At 62.1% G+C, this 18362-nt stretch overlaps 1 protein-coding gene across 4 annotated transcripts in view; it reads right to left on the reverse strand.

Moving 5' to 3' along the window:
* The window catches only part of HSPG2 (heparan sulfate proteoglycan 2), a 41439-nt gene that overhangs the window by 2089 nt on the left and 20988 nt on the right, over positions 1–18362 (reverse strand). The window contains exons 40-89 of one of the 4 annotated variants that reach the window (XM_059866465.1): positions 18038–18264; positions 17850–17960; positions 17670–17770; positions 17169–17349; positions 16593–16652; positions 16298–16420; positions 16070–16210; positions 15197–15339; positions 14977–15112; positions 14744–14889; positions 14523–14661; positions 14292–14446; positions 14050–14188; positions 13765–13916; positions 13226–13364; positions 12956–13113; positions 12475–12613; positions 12241–12392; positions 12006–12144; positions 11774–11925; positions 11550–11688; positions 11316–11467; positions 11094–11232; positions 10860–11011; positions 10635–10773; positions 10401–10544; positions 10192–10326; positions 9540–9721; positions 9273–9465; positions 8997–9176; positions 7334–7594; positions 6873–7068; positions 6693–6790; positions 5947–6213; positions 5760–5872; positions 5530–5677; positions 5239–5355; positions 4900–4984; positions 4671–4815; positions 4503–4602; positions 4310–4419; positions 4127–4235; positions 3948–4046; positions 3129–3350; positions 2627–2859; positions 2059–2161; positions 1144–1278; positions 424–477; positions 257–332; positions 44–122 (exon numbers count right to left, since the gene is read on the reverse strand). In XM_059866465.1, coding sequence (XP_059722448.1) covers positions 44–122; positions 257–332; positions 424–477; positions 1144–1278; positions 2059–2161; positions 2627–2859; positions 3129–3350; positions 3948–4046; positions 4127–4235; positions 4310–4419; positions 4503–4602; positions 4671–4815; positions 4900–4984; positions 5239–5355; positions 5530–5677; positions 5760–5872; positions 5947–6213; positions 6693–6790; positions 6873–7068; positions 7334–7594; positions 8997–9176; positions 9273–9465; positions 9540–9721; positions 10192–10326; positions 10401–10544; positions 10635–10773; positions 10860–11011; positions 11094–11232; positions 11316–11467; positions 11550–11688; positions 11774–11925; positions 12006–12144; positions 12241–12392; positions 12475–12613; positions 12956–13113; positions 13226–13364; positions 13765–13916; positions 14050–14188; positions 14292–14446; positions 14523–14661; positions 14744–14889; positions 14977–15112; positions 15197–15339; positions 16070–16210; positions 16298–16420; positions 16593–16652; positions 17169–17349; positions 17670–17770; positions 17850–17960; positions 18038–18264 — 7138 coding nt within the window. Of the gene's footprint in view, positions 1–43; positions 123–256; positions 333–423; positions 478–1094; positions 1279–2058; positions 2162–2626; positions 2860–3128; positions 3351–3947; positions 4047–4126; positions 4236–4309; positions 4420–4502; positions 4603–4670; positions 4816–4899; positions 4985–5238; positions 5356–5529; positions 5678–5759; positions 5873–5946; positions 6214–6692; positions 6791–6872; positions 7069–7333; positions 7595–8996; positions 9177–9272; positions 9466–9539; positions 9722–10191; positions 10327–10400; positions 10545–10634; positions 10774–10859; positions 11012–11093; positions 11233–11315; positions 11468–11549; positions 11689–11773; positions 11926–12005; positions 12145–12240; positions 12393–12474; positions 12614–12955; positions 13114–13225; positions 13365–13764; positions 13917–14049; positions 14189–14291; positions 14447–14522; positions 14662–14743; positions 14890–14976; positions 15113–15196; positions 15340–16069; positions 16226–16297; positions 16421–16592; positions 16653–17168; positions 17350–17669; positions 17771–17849; positions 17961–18037; positions 18265–18362 lie in introns of those variants that run through there. The other 3 variants (XM_059866464.1, XR_009489234.1, XM_059866466.1) reach the window with 3 other exon arrangements.

Raw genomic sequence — 18362 nt, forward strand, 5'->3', positions numbered from 1 at the left:
GTCCCACAGGCGATGCCCCCTGTCCCCCTGTCCCCTGTCTCACCGCGCCGTGCCACAGCAGCAGCCCCTGGGCGCTGCGCGTCCGCAGCTCCAGCTCGATGGTCTCGGGAGCCTCGGGGGGGCTGCCAGGGGAGGGGGGTGATGGGGGGCAGCACCCGAAAAGGGGGTGGTGCCATGGGGGGAGCACAGCATCCCAAAAACGGGGGGTGCCATGGAGGGGGTGCAGCACCCACTCGGGGTGTCCTGTGCCACTCACCCACGGGGGAAGAGGTGCCCGGGAAGGGCCAGGTAGGACCCGTCCTGGAACGCGGCGCTGAACTGCCCGGGGGCGTCTGGGGAGAGACGGGGGGTCAGGGGGGATGGGAGGAGGGGACCCTGCTCGCATTTTGGGGGGAAAAAGGGGAAATGGGTGCAGGGACCCACCGCTACCCCCGCTGCCCTCCTGCCAGTCCTGCTCCAGCTCTGCCAGCGCCAAGCCTGCAGGAGAAGAGGGGGTAAAGGGGGGACATGAATCCCCTTGGTGTCCCCAAGTGTCCCCCCACCATGTCCCCGCATGTCTCCAGGCATTCCCAACTATCCTCCAAGTGTATATCCTCAGCAGTGTCCCCAGGTGTCCCCCACGTCCCCAGATGGCTTCACTTATTCCCAGGTATTCCCAAGTATTCCCCAAACACGTGTCCCTGCCATGTACCCAGCTGTCCCTCTGTGCCCCCAGTCAATCCCCAAGGGTTTCCAGGTATCCCCAGGTGTCCCCCATGTCCCCAGGTGTCTCCAAATGTTGTCAGATGTCCCCATGTGTCTCCCCCTCACATCTCCAGGTGTCCTTAAGTGACCTCCTCCATGTCCCCAAGTGTATCCCCGTGTTCTCAAGTTTCCCCACGTCCCAAACCATCTCCAAGCGTACCCAGGTATTTCCAAGTATTCCCCAAGTGTGCGTGTCCCTTGTGTCCCTGGGTGTCCCCATGCCTTTCCTTTGTCACCCCCATGTCCTCCAGTGACCTGAGATGTCCCTCTGTGTCTTCAAGAGTCCCCAGGTGTCCCCCCACGCCCCTCCATGTGTTCCCCCTCGCTGTGCTGGCAGTGTCCCTGCATACTCCCTGTGTCCCCAGGGTGTCCCCCCATGTCCCTGTGCTGTCCCCTCACGGTGCTGGCAGCGGGCCCCGCTGTGTCCAGGGGGGCAGCGGCAGGAGCCATGGACACAGGAGCCACCGTGCAGGCAGGGCCGGGAGGGGTGGCAGCCTTCGGCCTCCTCCTCCTCATCATCCTCACAGCGCGGGCCTGGGGACAGCAGGACACAGTCACTGCAGGTGACAGGTCAGTGCGCACAGCATGCACAGGCACGGCCCGTGGGGCACACCGGGCACAGGTGTGTGCAGTGAACAGGTGTGAACTGTGTGTGTGAGAATGCACAGGTGTGTGCAGTGAACAAGTATGACCTGTGTGTGTGTGCAAATGCACAGGTGTGTGCAGTGAGCAGGTGTGAACTGCGTGTGCACACCCACACCCACACCCACAAAATGCTGTGGGTGTGGGTGTGCACACGCACAGCACACACACAGTTCACAACCCACACACAGTGCACACACAGTGCACACACAGTGCACACGCACACACAGGTGCAGTGCACACGTACAAATGCAGCACACACACACTGCACACATGCATACACATAAATGCAGCACACGCATGCAGTAATGCACATGCAGTATGCATGTGCACTGATGCACACTGCACATGCATGCAGCACACACACGCAGTAATGCACACATACTGCACACACGCACACGCATGTGCAGTACATACACAGTAATGCACACGCAGAGCACACACACGTACAAACACATGCAGCACACACAGAGTAATGCACACGCAGCGCGCACACACTGCACACACCCATACACACGTGCAGCACACACACGCAGTAATGCACATGCAGTAATGCACCCACGCTGCACACACACATACACACGTGCAGCACACATATGTGCAGCACACACACGCAGTAATGCACACACTCACGTGCAAACACCCCCCAGCCCAGCCTGTCCCCGCTCTCACCACGGCTCCCCGGCCGGCACGGGGCGCGGTGGCTGCAGGGCCGCACCCCCCGGCTGCGCAGGAACCGCTCCCGCAGCTCCAGGCGCTTCCCGCTGATGGACACCTGCGGGGACATGGCGGGGACACCACCACCGTCACCGCCCTGCCGCCGGGGGGACTGCCCGACCGGGACACCAACGGGGCCGAGGGGACGCCAGCGAGGGGCACCTCTCCAATGAGGGGACATCAACAAGGGGACACCAATGGCACCATTCCCCAGCCACGGGGGTCACTTCCAAAAAAGGGGACACCAAGGAGAGGCATCACCAGCCCGGTGAGGGAACACCAAAAAGGGGATGTGAAGGGAAGTCATCTCCCCAACAAAGGGGTCACCTCCCAACCAAGGGGACACTGCCAACGGGGTCATCTTCCCCACAGGACACCAAGAGGGGTCATCCCCCAACAAGGGGACATCAGCAGGGGTCACCTCCCTCCCCACCAAGGGGATCATGTCCCCATTGTGGGGGAATCCCCTCCCCACCTGAGGGGGTCACCTGCCCTCCGAGGGGACACAAAGGGGGGGTCTCACCTCTCCAATGCAGCCGTGGAAGGAAGCGTTGGTGGGGGGGCGCAGGGGGGGCTCGGTGCCCCCCAGGTACAGGGGGCTGCGCAGGTTGAGCCCCTGGCTCTTGCCGGGCGAGGAGCGTTTCACCGGGGCGGCATCGTCCACCACCAGCGTCCCGTCCTTGTGAAGCCGTTCAGCTGTCACCCAGTGCCACTGGCCCAGGGCCACTGGCTCTGCGCTCCGCAGCACTGCCGGGCCTGTGGGGACAGGGGTGGTGTCGTGGAGGGTGCTGGGGGATGACCAGGGATGCTCACGGACCTGAGATGTGCCCTGGGTGATGCTTGGGGACCAGAATGATTCCCAAGGACCCCAGTGACATTTAGGAACCCCAATGGTGCCAGGGGACTCCACTGTGGCTCAGGGACCTCTCTCATGCCAGTGAATCCTGGCAATGTTGTGTCACCCCCTCACTCCCACGATCCCCAGTGTCACCTGTCCACAGTGTCCCCTGCCCGGCGGCACCCACCTGAGCCCAGCTCGTAGCGGAACTCGACATGGCCACCGATCATGGCCAAGGCCACGTAGTCCTCGACAGGGGCGGCTTTGCCGGCACTGAAGAGCAGGAGCCCATCGGGCGCCAGCGGCAGGAACTCAACCTCCAGCCGCAGCTCATGGTGCACGTTGGTGAGGGGTGGGTACGAGACGAAGGCTCCCTCCTCATCGAACGACGGCACGTTCACCACCTCACCTGCACATCCCAGTCAGTGCCCAGTGTAGGACCTCACCATCCTCAGGGTGGGACCTCCAGCTCCATCTTCAGAGCAACTCCCATCCACAGCCTTCATCCCCAGGGTGGGACAACATCCATCCCATCCATCCCATCCCATCCATCCATCCATCCATCCATCCATCCATCCATCCATCCATCCATCCATCCATCCATCCATCCATCCATCCATCCACAGCCTTTATAACCATGATGGAACCCCATAATCCATCCCCAGCCTCTATCCCCAACCTCCAACCCCACAGTGGGGCCCAATGTCCAACCCCATGGTGAGACCCAACCTACATCCCCAGGATGGGACCCCAGCCTCCATCCCCATGGTGCCCATTTTCCTGGCTGGTCCTTACCTCTTGCCAGTGTCCCCAAGGTGGTGCCCAGCCCCACCCCATCCCCATGTCACCAGGGTGGTCTCAGCCATGTCCCCATCTCCCTGAAGTGGTCCCCAGTCCCACACCCACTTCACCAGGGTGGTCCCAGCCATGTCCCCATTTCCTTGGGTGGTCCCCACCCCGTCTCCATGTCCCGGGACGGTGCCAGCTGTGTCCCTGTGTTGCTCACCCTCGGTGCACCTCTCCCCAGTCTTGCCCAGGTGGCAGCGGCAGGTGTAGCCCTGCCCGTCCGGCCTGTTGACGCAGGTGGCATCAGGCCCACACGCCTCTGTGGGGTGAGAAGCCATGAGCACCCATCCTGAAGGGACCCTGGGATGATGTCCCCATGGAGGGAGTGGCGTCACCTACCCGGGTGACAGTGCAAAGCCTGCGAGTACTCGCAGTTGCTGCCAGTGAAGCCGTGGGGACATCGGCAGACGTAGGTGCCACTCTCGTCGTCCTGGCACACGCCGCCATTCTGGGTGAGGGGTGACATGGGTGTCAGCAGTGGGCAGGGATGGGTGGGCATCACCTCCTCCCCTCCATCCTCACCTGGCACGGCCGGTCCTGGCAGGTGGGACAATTGGTGACACCGTGTGCCTGCAGGTCCATGTCCCCAAAGGCCACCTCTTCCCCTTGGATGCGGAGCTGGCGCACGCAGCCTGTGGGATGGTGGAGATGGGCAGAACTGTCACAGGATGCCCAGCGCCCCCTCACCCCGCTGCCCCCAAAACCCCTCACTCACCCATGAAGCCCCGGCTGAGCCCCGTCTTTGCCACAGCGCCGATGTCGGGGTACCCCCCCAGGTACAGCTCCTCGTTCAGATCCAGACCTTGGAATTTCCCCTGCAGGCACATGAGGGTGGGCACCAGCTCCAGCACCTTGATCCCCACCCGACACCCCAAAGTGGTACCTGGGAGGTGCCGTTCACGGCGGGGTGCCCGTCCAGGCCCAGCGAGCCCCAGGTGAGGTTGCGGAGCAGCCGCACTGTGTGGTACTCGCCCAGCCGCAGCGCTGTGGGATGACGGATGGTGGCCATGCCCGAACCAGCATCAAACCTGGTTTTTTGGAGGTACAAGGGGTGTGGGTGCCTGCTGGCACCCATCTCCCACCTCTCCCCTACACCGGCTCATAGGTCTCACCTAAATTCGGGGCGTCCACCCACCAACCCGAACGAGATGAAGTCGGCACCGCTGTTTTTCCGCTGCCCATTGTACAGGAGAAGCCCTGAGGGGTAACAGGGGATCAGATGGGAGAGTCCCCATCCTGAGATAGGGAACACATCCTAGGGGACCCTGAAATCCTCCCAGAATGGAGGCGAAATCCCCCATAAACTGGAGGCTCTCAGATGAATGGAGATGGGAGATAAAGGAGGGCAGGTGGAGCATGAAAGGAGGGGAGGATGAAGGCAGGGAAGGGAGGGGGAAATGATGAAGGGGACGTAAAGGAGGACAGAGGACACTTGGGGCACAGAGGCTCACCATCAGCAGCATCAGGTCGGAAGGTGATGAGGATCTCAAACCTCTTGTAGGCATCCTTGATGGTGGGCAGGGGGAGGAAGGAGCGGGGCGACTGCCCGAAATAGGGGACCACGTGCTCTGCAGGGATGGGAGGGTAAGGAGGGGCGGGGCACATCACCCCTGCCCCCATCCACCCATGTATCCATCCATCCATCCGTGTATCCATCCATCCATCCCTCCCTCCATCCATCCATCCATCCATCCATCCATCCATCCATCCATCCATCCATCCATCCCTTTCTCTGTCCTCACCTTGGACCTTCAGCACGTAGTAGGCTGTCTGCTGGCCGCGGTGGTTGGCAGCCACGCAGGTGTAGACGCCGGCGTCCTCGGGGCGCACGGCTGGCAGCGTCAGCACGTTCCCCTGCACCCTGGCACCTGCCGGCATCTCCCCCTCCAGCTGCGGCACAGCGGAGGGGGTTGGCACCCACAAGCAGCTCCCACAACCCCTGCCATGCCCACCCTCCACCCCTCCATCATACCTTGCTCCAGGTGATCTCTGGCACTGGAAAGCCAGATGCCAAGCACGGCAAAACAGCTGCTGATCCGAGGGACACCTCCTTCACCTCCGGCTGCCCGGCGATTTGAGGAGCGGCTGGGGACGCACGGAGGTGTCACCAACCTGCAGTGACATGGTGTGCACCCCCACCTCTGCGTCCCCGTGCCCACCTTGCACGTGGAGGATGACGTGGGACTGGACGGTGCCCACGGCGTTGGTGGCGGTGCAGCGGTACTGCCCGGCGTCCGCCCGCTCCACCTGCTCGATGGTGAGGGTGCCGGCGTTGACCAGCACCCCGGGGCGGATGCGGCCCCCCACTTTGCTCCAGGTGACGTGGGGACGGGGCTCCCCCAAGCCCAGGCACTCCAGCTCCACTGTTGTCCCTGCCAGCACAGTCTGCACCGCGGTCCGGATGTTGATCAGGGCCCTGGGGAGAGCTTGGGGGACAGTGGGGATTTGGGGTGAATCCCTGGCACAGGGAGGCAGTGGAGAGGGAGATAGGGAGAAACGGGGCTCCTGAGGGGATGTGGGACAACTGGGGGGGCTGTGGGAATGGGGAGAGGTCAGAGATGTTGGGAGTCCTCATGAGCATGTGAGACCTGGGAAGTACCAGGGTGGTCATGGCTGTAGGAAGACATAGGGGGCACTGGGGTGTCCATGGGTGTGGAGAGAGACTGGCTTTATTGTGGTGTCCACAGGCACGGGGAAGGGTGGGGGTATTGGGGTGCCTGTAGGCTTGAGGAGAGATTTCAGGTCGCCCTGGGCATTGGGGGCTATCAGGGTGCCTGTGTGTGTAGGGAAATGGAAGGTGCTGGGGTGCCCCTTGGTGGGGGGACATGGGGGTCCTGGGGCCCTTGGTAGTGGGGGAGAGGTCAGGGGGTGGATGTGTCCCCTGGTGCTGGGGTGATGCTCCTACCCTGGACAGTGAGGGTGGCCCTGTCCTCTGCCTGCCCGCCCGGGCCACTAGCCCGGCACACGTACACGCCCTGCGCCCCCGGCGCCAGCTCCGGCATCCTGCAGGGACACAGCCAGGGTGAGGGACCCCACGAGGGACCAGCGTGGGGGTCCCACCACCTCCCTGTCCCATGTTCCTTACCTCAGCACCCCATCCCGCACACTGTGGGTGGGGGGCAGCTCCCCACCTTCCTTCAGCCACTCCACATGGGCACGGGGGTCCCCGGAGACAGAGCAGGCAAATTCGGCAGTGCCACCCACCCCCTTGACGAGGCTCCCTGGTGTCACCCGCACCACCAAAGGACCACCAGCGATGTCCCCACCTTCACCAGCATCACCTGGAAGGGATGCAGAGCCCCAGTGGTACCCAGCAGCACTTGCATCATCCCTGTAGGGTGCAGAGTGCTGGTGGTACCCAGCAACACTGGGATAACCAGGGTGGGATGCAGACCCAACGGCAGCACCCAAGGGGATGTGGAGCCCCAGTGGTACCGGTCAGCACCAGCACCACCTGGGCAGGATGCAGAGCTCCAAGGGCACCTGGCAGCACTGCCAGCACCCAACACAGAGCACAAACAGTACCTGGGCTGGGCATGGGCTCACCATGAACAGCCACACGGGCGAAGGCCTCAGCGGTGCCGACGCGGTTGGTGACGAGGCAGCGGTAGGTGCCGGTGTCGGCGGGGGCAGCGGGGCTCAGGCGGAGGAGGCCGGCGCGGTGGGCCACACGTGCCGAGAGGCTGCCGTTCACCTTGTCCCAGGTGTAGTGCAGCGGGGGCGTGCCGTGGGCCAGGCACTGCACCTGCACCGCGTCACCTGCCCGCACCGCCATGTCCTCCGGGAGGATGGTGGCATACGGAGGTGCTGCGGAATGGGGGGAGCCATCAGCCATGGCGGGGGCAGGAATCGGTCAGTGGGGCAAGGAGGGTGTTGGTGAGGGGTGTGGGGGGTGATGGAGATGGGCGTGTGTTGGGATGGATGAGAGTTGGATGGATCCATGAGGAACGGATGGATAGAGGAGTGAGAGGAGATGGAGACATGGATGGGTGGGATGGCCAGGAGTAATGGATGAATCCACCAGGAAGGAAGGGATGGATGGATGGATGGATGGATGGATGGATGGATGGATGGATGGATGGATGGATGGATGGATGGGTTGGATGGATGATTCGAGAGTTTGAGAGGAGATGGCAAGTTGGGTGCGTGATGGGATGGATGAGAGGGATGATGCACAAGGAAAAGATAGATGCAGGGGTCAGGAAATGTAGAGCTGGATGTGAGATGGAACGATTGAATGATGGATGAATGCACCAGGAAGGCGTGGATGGATAAATTTGAGGGGAGATTGAGAAACAAGTGTATGCTGGGATGGATCACATGGATGGATGCACAAAGAAGAGATGGGTAAAAGAGTTAGGAGATGGATGTGAGCTGGGATGGTTGAGTGATGGATGAATCCACAAGGAAGAGGTAGGTATGTGGGTGGATGGATCAGTGACTGGCAGAATTTGAGAGCAGATGGTGAGTTGGGCATGTGCTGGGATGGATGAGATGGATGATGCACTAGGAAGGGATGGATGGAAGGGTGTGAGAGGAAATGGAGAGATGGCATGTGCTAAGATGAACAAGAGATGGGTGGATGCACAAGAATGAGATGCATGGAAGGGTGTGAGAGGAAACAGAGAGAGGAATGTCAGGTGGAGTGGGTGAGCAACAGATGAGTCCACCCGGAAGGGATGGATGGAGGGTGTGAGAGGAGATGGAGAGATGGACATGAGCTATGATGGATGAGGAATGGGTGAATCCATAAAGAAGAAAAGGATGCTAGAGTAAGGAGACAGAGAGATGGGTGTGTGCTGGGATGAATGAGATGGATGGATCCATGAGGAAAAGATGGAAGGAGTGATATGAACAGAGAGAGAGATGGGTTTGAGCTGGGATGAGCCATGGATGGATCCATGATGAATGGATAGATGGATGGATGAGAGAGCAGAAGTGGAGAGAGACATGCACAGGGACAGGACAAGCAGGCGGACACACCCACAGGAAGGGTTGGTGACTGAGCTTGAGAGGAGCTTGAGAGGAGCTTGAGAGGAGGAGGATGAGTGCTGCAATGGAGCAGGATGGTCCCGCGAGGAAGGGCTGGATGTAAGGGTGGAGGTGATGGTGGAGGTGGCCACATGCAGAGGAAGGATGGGTGATGGCCACAGCGGAGGTGGCAGCAGGAGCCCACGAGCACCCCAACCCCTGGCTGTCCCCTTCTTACACTCCACATCGAGGGTGACAAAGACTTCAGTGGAACCAACGGGGCTGCTGGCATTGCAGATGTACTGGCCCGAGTCCTGCTGTGCAGCACGAGGGATGACCAGGCTGCCGTTCACCACGCGGTGCTGCCAGGGCAGTGGTGCCCGCAGCTTCGACCACTCGATCCGGGGCACTGGGTCACCTACGACCACACCGTGCCCATCACCGTGGTGTCAGGTACTGCTCAGAACATCCCTTCCCAGGGATGTCCATACATCTCCCTCCAGGCTCCCCATACCTCTGGCCGTGCAATGCAGTGTGGCGGTGTCCCCGGCCACCACGGTGACAGTGGATGGTGCGGTGACCTCGGGGGCCCCAGGATGCCGCTGTGCTGACTCCACGCTGACATCCACCCGTGCCTGTGCCGAGCCCAAGGCACTGTGCGCCGTGCACACGTAGGTCCCGGCGTGCTCCGGCTTGGCCAGTGAGAGCTGGGGGGGAACAGGGTAGGGATGAGCACAAGGCACTCTTGGGTGCCCCACAGTGCCCCTGGGTGCCCCCTCACCTGCAGGATGGCTTGGCTGTCCATGTGCAGCAGCGTCTGGTGCTCCACCTTCTGCCGGGAGCCCAGCCGGCTCCAACGCACCAGCGGCCGTGGCTCACCCCGGCCCAGGCACTCCAGGCTCAGGGATTTGCCCTCCTTCACTGTCACGGGGCCTGGTGGCATCACTGACACCGTGGGGGCACCTGGAGAAGGAGGAGGGCATTGGGGTGGGGATTGGGACAACACCATGAAGGGCAGCTGGAAGGTGCCTGGCCATAGGGGCACCCATCACCCTGGGAGCATTGGGAGCATGGGAGAAAATGAGCACGGGTGTGGGGATGGGGACACAACATCTGAGGAGCTTCCAAAGCCCATAAAGGACATCTGCATGGGGATGGGGACATCACATCTCCTGGGACCCCTAGAAGGACACCAGCATGGGGACATGGGCACAATCACTCCAGGAGCACCTGAAGCATGGAAAGGAGATGGGGATAGGGACACCATCACTCCAGTGGTATCTGGATGACATGGAGGACACCAGCATGGTAACAGGGAGAACACCCTGAGGGCACCTGGAGCAGATGGAGGACACGGGGATGGGGACACATGTGCCCTGAGAACGCCTGGAGCACATGGAGACAGGGACAGGGTCACCCTGGCCATGTCATACCTTGCACCACGAGGTTGACAACGCTGCTGGCGACGCCGAAGCGGTTGGAGGCCACGCAGTGGTAGGCGCCCTGGTTGCCCACGTGGGCACCGGTGATGGAGATGACTGAGCCGTTGGCACTGATCTTCACATTGTCTGGGCAAGGAGGAGCCATCAGCACCAGGGCCACCCTGGGGACCATGCCAGGGCCACCCTGGGGTCCACCATACCTTGGAGGTGTTGGCCAGGCCCCATACGCCAGGTGATGTTGACAGGCCGGGCACCATCATGAACGCGGCACTTGAAGGTGGCATCTTCACCTGGTGCCACCCCCATGCTGTGTGGGTCAATGGAGATGATGGGGCTCTGTAAACCTGTAGGGACAAAGGCTCAGAGAGGCCATGAGGTCACTCACATCACCCATCTCCCCTCAGCATCCTCCCTCACCCTGTGGCCGCACTCACGGTAGCTGGAGCTGTCACGGGAGGTGACAGTGACAGAGACAATGGCCTCGCGGGAGACACTGCCTGTGTCAGCCCGGCACACGTACTCTCCTGAATCAGCCACCGAGAGCTGGGACAGCCGCAGCCGGGATCCTGAAATCTGGGGACATCATAGCAGAAGGCGGTGGCATCACCCAGCCACGCACAGCAACCACCATCCCCCACCCCACCAGTGTCCCCACCTACCTGGTGCTTGGCTGGGAGGGCCCCACCGCGCTTGTACCAGGTGATGGTGGCCTGTCCCTGGCTGGCCACCACACAGTCCAGGTCCAGAGTCTGTCCCTCGGTGACAGAGGATGCCGAGGACTCAATGTGGATGGGTGGCGTGATGCCGGTGGCTGCATGGGCAGGGTTGAGAGTGAATGGCCCCAGTGGTCCCTGACACCAGTGGGACCCTGTTCCCTGGAGGGTGGCACTCACAGTGGGAAGGGTTGTCTCCGTCATCGATGGTGACGATGAGGGATGTCTCCTGCGTGATGCCACCTGATGTCACCCGGCACACGTACTCCCCCGAATCGGCTGCTGTCACCTGGGGGATGCGCAGGCGAGTGCCTGACACCTGGAGGGAATGGTTAGGGGACAAGTCAGCGCCATAAAGCAGGGGATGGGACAAATTCAGGGTGACCCTCCCCTGCCACCTACCTGGTGGCCAACAGGCAGGGAGCCACCACGCTTGTACCACGTCACGGTGGTGGGGCCAGACCCTGCCACCACGCAGTTGAGGTCCAGGGTCTGTCCCTCAGTGATGGCCGAGGACAAGGACTCGATGCGGAGAGGCTGGGAGATGCCAGAGGCTGGGGGAGGACAGGGAAAGGGAATGTTTATCACCAAGGCGACACCTGACTGTCCCCAAGCACTGCCCTCTCTCACACTCACTGTAATAGCTGTTGGCACTGCTGGGCACGGTGACAATGACAGATGCCTCCTGGGTGATGGTCCCCAGGGTCACCCGGCACACGTACTCCCCTGAATCGGCCACTGCCACTTGGGAAAGGCGCAGGCGGGTCCCTGACACCTGGGGACGTGACAAGTTGGGGACACATCAGTACCTGATGTAGGGTTGTGGCCTGCAGGGCAAAGCCACCTCCCCCATGTCCCACCTGGCTGTTTGGAGGCAGAGCCCCCCCACGCCTGTACCAGGTGACATGGGGATGACCAGGTCCTGCCACCATGCAGTTGAGGTCCAGCGTCTGTCCCTCGGTGACAGCAGCAGAGGAGGTCTCGATCCTCACTGGTGGCGTGACACCAACAGCTGGGGATGGCAGTAGGGTCCATAGGGTCACAACTGTGTCCTCCCCACGTCCCTATGTCACCCCTCACACATCCCAGTACCGTAAGAGGAACCAGCGCCAGTCTGGATGGTGACAATGAGGGATGTCTCATGTGTGATGCCACCTGATGTCACCCGGCACACGTACTCCCCCGAATCGGCTGCTGTCACCTGGGGGATGCGCAGGCGGGTGCCTGACACCTGGAGGGGTGACACACATGAGAATGGGCACACAAATCCCTCAGCATCACCAAAAGCCCCTTTTCCACCCTAAAATGCTCCTCAGGGTTCTCCTACCTGGTGCTTGGCTGGGAGGGTCCCCCCACGCTTGTACCAGGTGACAGTGGCCTGTCCCTGCCCGGCCACGATGCAGTTGAGGTCCAGGGTCTGTCCCTCGGCCACGGAGGAGGACGAGGACTCGATGCGCACCGGAGGGGTGACACCAACAGCTGGAGACAGAGACAGGAGGGTCACCCCAAGGACTGCGCACTGCCCCCCAGTCCTCAGTCACATCCTCCTGTCCCCACTCACGGTAGGTGCTGGCTCTGCTGGGCTGGATGGTCACCATGATGGAGATCTCCTTGGTGGTGGTCCCGCTGGTCACCTGGCACACGTACTCACCCGAGTCAGCCGTTGTCACCTGCAGCAGCCGCAGCCGGGAGCCAGACACCTGTGGGGAGGGGACACGGGGGACACAGGGGTCACAGGGGCCATCAGCTCTGGCAAGGGGTCATCTGGGATTGCACAGGGCCACTTTGGGCTTGCATGGGCCATCTGGGCTTATATGGGGTCATTTGGGCTTCCTTGGGGGTCACTTGGTCTTCCATGGGGTCACTCAGGCTTCCATAGTCACGGGGCCATCTGGGCCTGCCCAGGACCAGCCAACCTTGAATGGGGTCATCAGGACTTGGATGGGGTCATCAGGACTGGGATGGGCCACTTGGTCTTGCCCAGAGCTGTATGTCATCCCTCTCTTCTCTGCTTGGTGACATTCTCCCTCCATGTCCCCTACCTGGTGCTTGGCTGGGAGGGTTCCCCCGCGCTTGTACCAGGTGACAGTGGCCTGTGCAGGGCTGGCGATGACACAGTTGAGGTCCAGGGTCTGTCCCTCGGTCACGGGGGATGACAGGGACGAGGACTCGATGCGCAGCGGAGTTGTGCTGCCTGGGGCTGGAGACAGGAGGTGGGTTAGAGACTGTGACCACCACTACGTGTGTGACTCTCCCAGGGACACTGGGAGCGGTGTCACACCTCCATGGGTGTGTTTTCTGTCCCCACTCACAGTAGGCACCGGCACTGCTGGGCTGGATGGTCACCATGATGGAGGTTTCCTTGCTGCCGGCCCCAGTGGTCACCCGGCACACGTACTCGCCTGAGTCGGCCGTTGTCACCTGCAGCAGCCGCAGCCGGGAGCCAGACACCTGTGGGGAGGGGACACGGGGGTTACTGGGAACACTTGGGCTTCCATGGGGCCACGTGGGCTTGAATGAGGGACAATTCAGGGCTTGAACGGGGACACCTAACCTTCCATGGGCTACTTGGACTTGCATGAGCTACATGGGCTTACATAGGTCACCTAACTTTTCATGACCATCAGGACTTGCATGGGGTTTCCTGGTCTTGTATGGGGTCACTTGGCCTTATAGGGGCCACCTGGGCTTCCATGGGACCATCTGCATTCACACAGGTCCCTAGGCTTGTCCAGGGCCAGCTGGCCTTGCATGGGCCAACAGGATTTGGATGGGCCACCTAGGCTTGCCCAGAGCTGTTGGTAACCCACATCCAGCCCCACTGGTGACATCCCCTCTCCATGTCCCCTACCTGGTGCTTGGCTGGGAGGGTTCCCCCACGCTTGTACCAGGTGACAGTGGCCTGCGCAGGGCTGGCGATGACACAGTTGAGGTCCAGGGTCTGTCCCTCAACCACGGCAGAGGACGGGGACTCAATGCGCAGTGGAGTTGTGTTGCCCGGGGCTGGGGACAGAGACAGGAGGTTGACACTAGTGACCACAGCAGGACTTCGCCAGTATGGGCACCTGAGCCAAAGCTCAGTGCTGTGACACATGAGGACCTCCCACTGGCACTGCCACCCCTCGTCCCCACTCACAGTAGGCACCGGCACTGCTGGGCTGGATGGTCACCATGACTGCGCTCTCCTTGCTGGTGGCCCCAGTGGTCACCCGGCACACATACTCGCCCGAGTCGGCCGTTGTCACCTGCAGCAGCCGCAGCCGGGAGCCAGACAACTGTGGGGAGGGGACACAGGGGTCACAGGGGCCACCTGGGCTTGCACAGGGCTGTGCATCAACCCCAGCCTCCCTTTGCATCATCACCCTCTGCATCCCCTACCTGGTGCTTGGCTGGGAGGGACCCCCCGCGCTTGTACCAGGTGACAGTGGCCTGTCCCTGCCCAGCCACGATGCAGTTGAGGTCCAGGGTCTGTCCCTCGGCCACGGTGGATGAGGATGCCTCAATCCGGACAGGGACACCAGAAGCTGGTGGTCCTGCAGGGGAGGACAGAGCTGTGACCATCTATTGGGAACCAGATGTTCCCTCCAGTGCTGCTGAGCCCAGTCTCACCATAGGATGAGCCTGATGCGGCCACGACAGTGACAATGACAGATGCCTCCCGGGCAGCGGTCCCCAAGCTTGCCCGGCACACGTACTCCCCTGAATCAGCTGCTGTGACATGGGGGACACGGAGCCGGGACCCTGAAACCTACAGTTGGGGACATGCTTTGGTGTCACACAGCAGGGGACAGGGCAGCGTTTGGGGTGCTGCCCACACTGCTGTGCCTTACCTGGTGGCCAGCGGGCAGAGAGCCCCCACGCTTGTACCAAGTCACGGTGGCAGAGCTGGCTCCTGCCACCACACAGTCCAGGTCCAAGGTCTGTCCCTCGGTGACAGACGGGGATGAGGACTCGATGCGGACAGGTGGAGCCACCCCTGTGGGGAGCAAAAGGGGCGACAGGGGTGGGTTGTAGCCCCCAGAAACCATCCCCAAACACCATTGGTGTCACCCACCCTCCTCACCTGGCACCACAGCCACCTCGATAGCAGCGTGGGCTGTGCCAGCGGCGCTGGTGCCCACGCAGAGGTAGATGCCACCATCAGCTGCCGTCACAGCAGGGATGACGAGCGTGGCAATGTCACTGTGCTCAGCGCGGGACTGTGGCACAAGGGTGGGTGTCAGAGGCACCTGTGGTGCACCCACACCCCCTGGAGCACCCAGAGGTGCCAGCACCCCGCTCACCTGCGGCGGCAGAGTGCCTCCCTGCTTCTCCCAGGTGATGGTGGCAGTGGGGGTCCCTGAGACCCGGCAGTAGAGCCGCACTGTGGAGCCCTCCTGCACCTCCGTCCGCTCCGGGCTCACCTGCACCTGTGGGGTGCCTGCCCCTGTGGGGAGGGGGATCAGGGCGGTGCTGGGGGCAATGGCGGGATGGGGACAATGGGGGTGACATGAGTGATGCAGACGATGAGGGTGAAGGGCACTGGGGGATGATGGAGGTGATGGGGGCGATGGGGGACAGTGAGAGTGATGGAGATGAAGAAGATGATGAGGATGATAAGGGTGATGGGAACAATGGAATGATGAGGGATGATGGGATGATGGAGATGAGGAGACAACAGGGGATGAAGGGGAAGAAGAGAACACTGGGGACAATGAGAGTGTCAGGGATGGTGGGGACAATGAAGGGTGTGAATGGGAGGTGACAGAGACAATGGTGGTCATGATGGGATGATGAGACGATGGGATGGTGGGGATGAGGGGGATGGACAGTGGGAGATGACAGGGATGATGAGGGTTACGGGGATGATGAGTATGACAGGGATGACACACATGGAGACAATGGAGATGGACAGTGGGAATGATGGGGAGTAACACAGATGGTGGGTGACGATGGGAGCAAGAGGAATGACATGTCCAATGGGGACAATAGGGGTGATGTATATGACAGCAGTAATGGGAACGATTGGGGTAATGGGGATGATGGAAGTGATGGGGATGGCGGTCATGGGGACAACGGGGTGACAGGGTCAACAGAGATGATGGGGATGATGGGACAATGGGGTGACTGATGACGAAGATAATGGGGGTGAAAGGGACGATGGTGATGCCGCTCACCTTGCACATGGAGGAAGGCGCGTGCCGTGTGCTGCCCGGCGCTGCTCCGTGCCCGGCACTCGTAGTGCCCGGCATCAGCGGGCTCGACGGCGGCGAAACGCAGTGTCCCGCCCTGAACCACGGCCTGTGGCGGCAGCGCACCTGCAGGGACATGGCCTGCCATCACCCCTACTCGCTGTGTCCCCCCACCCGCTCCCGGTGTTCCCCCCGTCCCCAGCGGGCACCTACCGAGCCACTCAAGGGTGGGCTGGGGGCTGCCGGTGACCACGCAGCGGAACTCGGCCGGCTGCCCCGGTGCCACGCTCAGCTGCGCCGGCTCCACGGTGGCGGTGGGGGCGCTGGCGGTGCCAGCTGCGGTGAGACCCGGGGGGGCTTAGGGCTTGCCAGACCCCCCCGGTGCTGTCCCCAGGCAGTGGGAAGCGGGGTGGCGTGGCGCAGCCAGCAGCAGGGTGCACGTGGAGCCCCGGCATGCAGTGGGTGGGGGGAGCATGTGGACCCCAGGAACTCTCCCCTGGTGACTTACCTGGTCTGTGCCCCTCCATGAACTCAACAGGTCCATAGAACATCTGAGTCTTTGAGGCAGCTGCAGGAGGGAGTAGGTCTCAGGGGAGTGTGGCTATCACCCAGGAGTCCAGGTACCAAACCTGCCCACCACTCTGGTGTGCAGGCACCAAACCTACCCATCACCTTGGCATATAGGCACCAAGTCTGCCCATTGCCCCAGTGTCTGGGCACCAAGTGTGCCCACCACTCCAGTGTCTGGGCATTCAATGTCTCCATCACCCCAGCATCTGGGCACCATCACCACAGAGCCAGGGTGGTGAGCATGCCCATCACCTGGAGGACTGGGCATCAAGCAAACCCATCAGCCTGGTATCCAGGCATTGAATGTGTCCATCACCCTGGCATCTGGGCATCAACCTCCAAACAGCAAACGTGCCCATCAAACCCAGTATCTGGGGGCCAAGTGCGACCACCACACCTTGCCTTGGTATTGTGTGTGCCCATCACCCTGCTGGCTGGGCAGTCAATATGCCCATCACCCTGGTGCTGCCCATCACCCCATCACCACGGGGTGAGCCACAGTGTAGGGGCTCACCCTGGACATAGAGCGTGGCGGTGCCCTGGTCCATGTCCAGCATGTTGGAGCCGGTGCAGACATAGACTCCGGCGTCCTGGGGTCGCACGCCGCGCAGAGTCAGGATCCCGTTGAAGTCCACGGCGCCTGCTGGCAGTGTTCCGTGGTTCTGCCGTGTCCACACCAGGGTGTAGGCAGGAGACTGGGGGGACAGAGGTGGGGAAGCCTGAGGCCGCTGAGATGGGCACATGGCAGGGCACATGCCCAGCTGTGCACCCACGGGGGAGAGGTGGCACCCAGGGATGTCCCATGGAGCTACATAAGGACACAAGGGGCCTTGGGGGGTCCATATGGGCACAGCGGCGCCTGTGCTCTGGATGTCCCCATGAGTACATCCTTGGGTGTCCCTTTGCTCTGTAGGACCAGGTGGGCACCCAGGGCATCTCCACACCTTGAATGTCCCTGCACACACCCAGGGGTGTCCTGCAGCACCCCTGCCATGCTGTGCCCGCTTCCCCTCACCTTGCTCTTGGCGGTGCAGACAAAGGTGACATCGGCGCCAGGCTGCACCCGCTGCACCCGCTTCTCCTCCACGGTGACGGTGATGGGCTTGTCGGGGGTCTCTGCATCCACACAGAGAGGTGAGCCCTGCTCCTGTCTCCCCTCCGTGCGTGTCCCCCCCTCTTGGTGACAGTGACCTACCGGTGACAATGACCTCGGAGCGGCTGGCGTTGCTGTGCCGGAGGTTGCGGCAGGAGCAGACGTAGACACCGGCTTCAGAGGGCTGGATGCTGGGGAAGTGTAGCTCCTCACCTGGGGGGACAGGCAGGTGACACCCCACACCTTGGGGACACCCCGATGTCCCCTCCCTCCCCGGAGCCACCCAGTACCTTGCTGGCGGATCTGGGCGCCCTCGGGGAGGGGCCGCCCATCCTCTCGCACCCAGTGGTAGTAGAGCGGCGGGTCCCCGGCGGCGTGGCAGCGCAGGGTGACAGCGCTGCCCTGCGGCACGGCGGTGCGCTGGGGGTGTACACGCACGGCCAGCGCGGGGGGCGGCCCCGCGGGGACACAGCCCTGCCCCCGCACCGTGGGGTCACCTGTGTAACCGGGGGCACAGCTGCGGGGAACAATGGGGGCACGGGGTTTGAGGGAGCCTGGTGGGGTGCAAACGGGAGGAAGTGTATGGGGGTGGGTGGGCTGGGGTGGGAGCTTTGG

The sequence above is a fragment of the Haemorhous mexicanus genome, chromosome 23 (assembly GCF_027477595.1).
Source record: "Haemorhous mexicanus isolate bHaeMex1 chromosome 23, bHaeMex1.pri, whole genome shotgun sequence".
NCBI classification, from domain to species: domain Eukaryota; kingdom Metazoa; phylum Chordata; class Aves; order Passeriformes; family Fringillidae; genus Haemorhous; species Haemorhous mexicanus.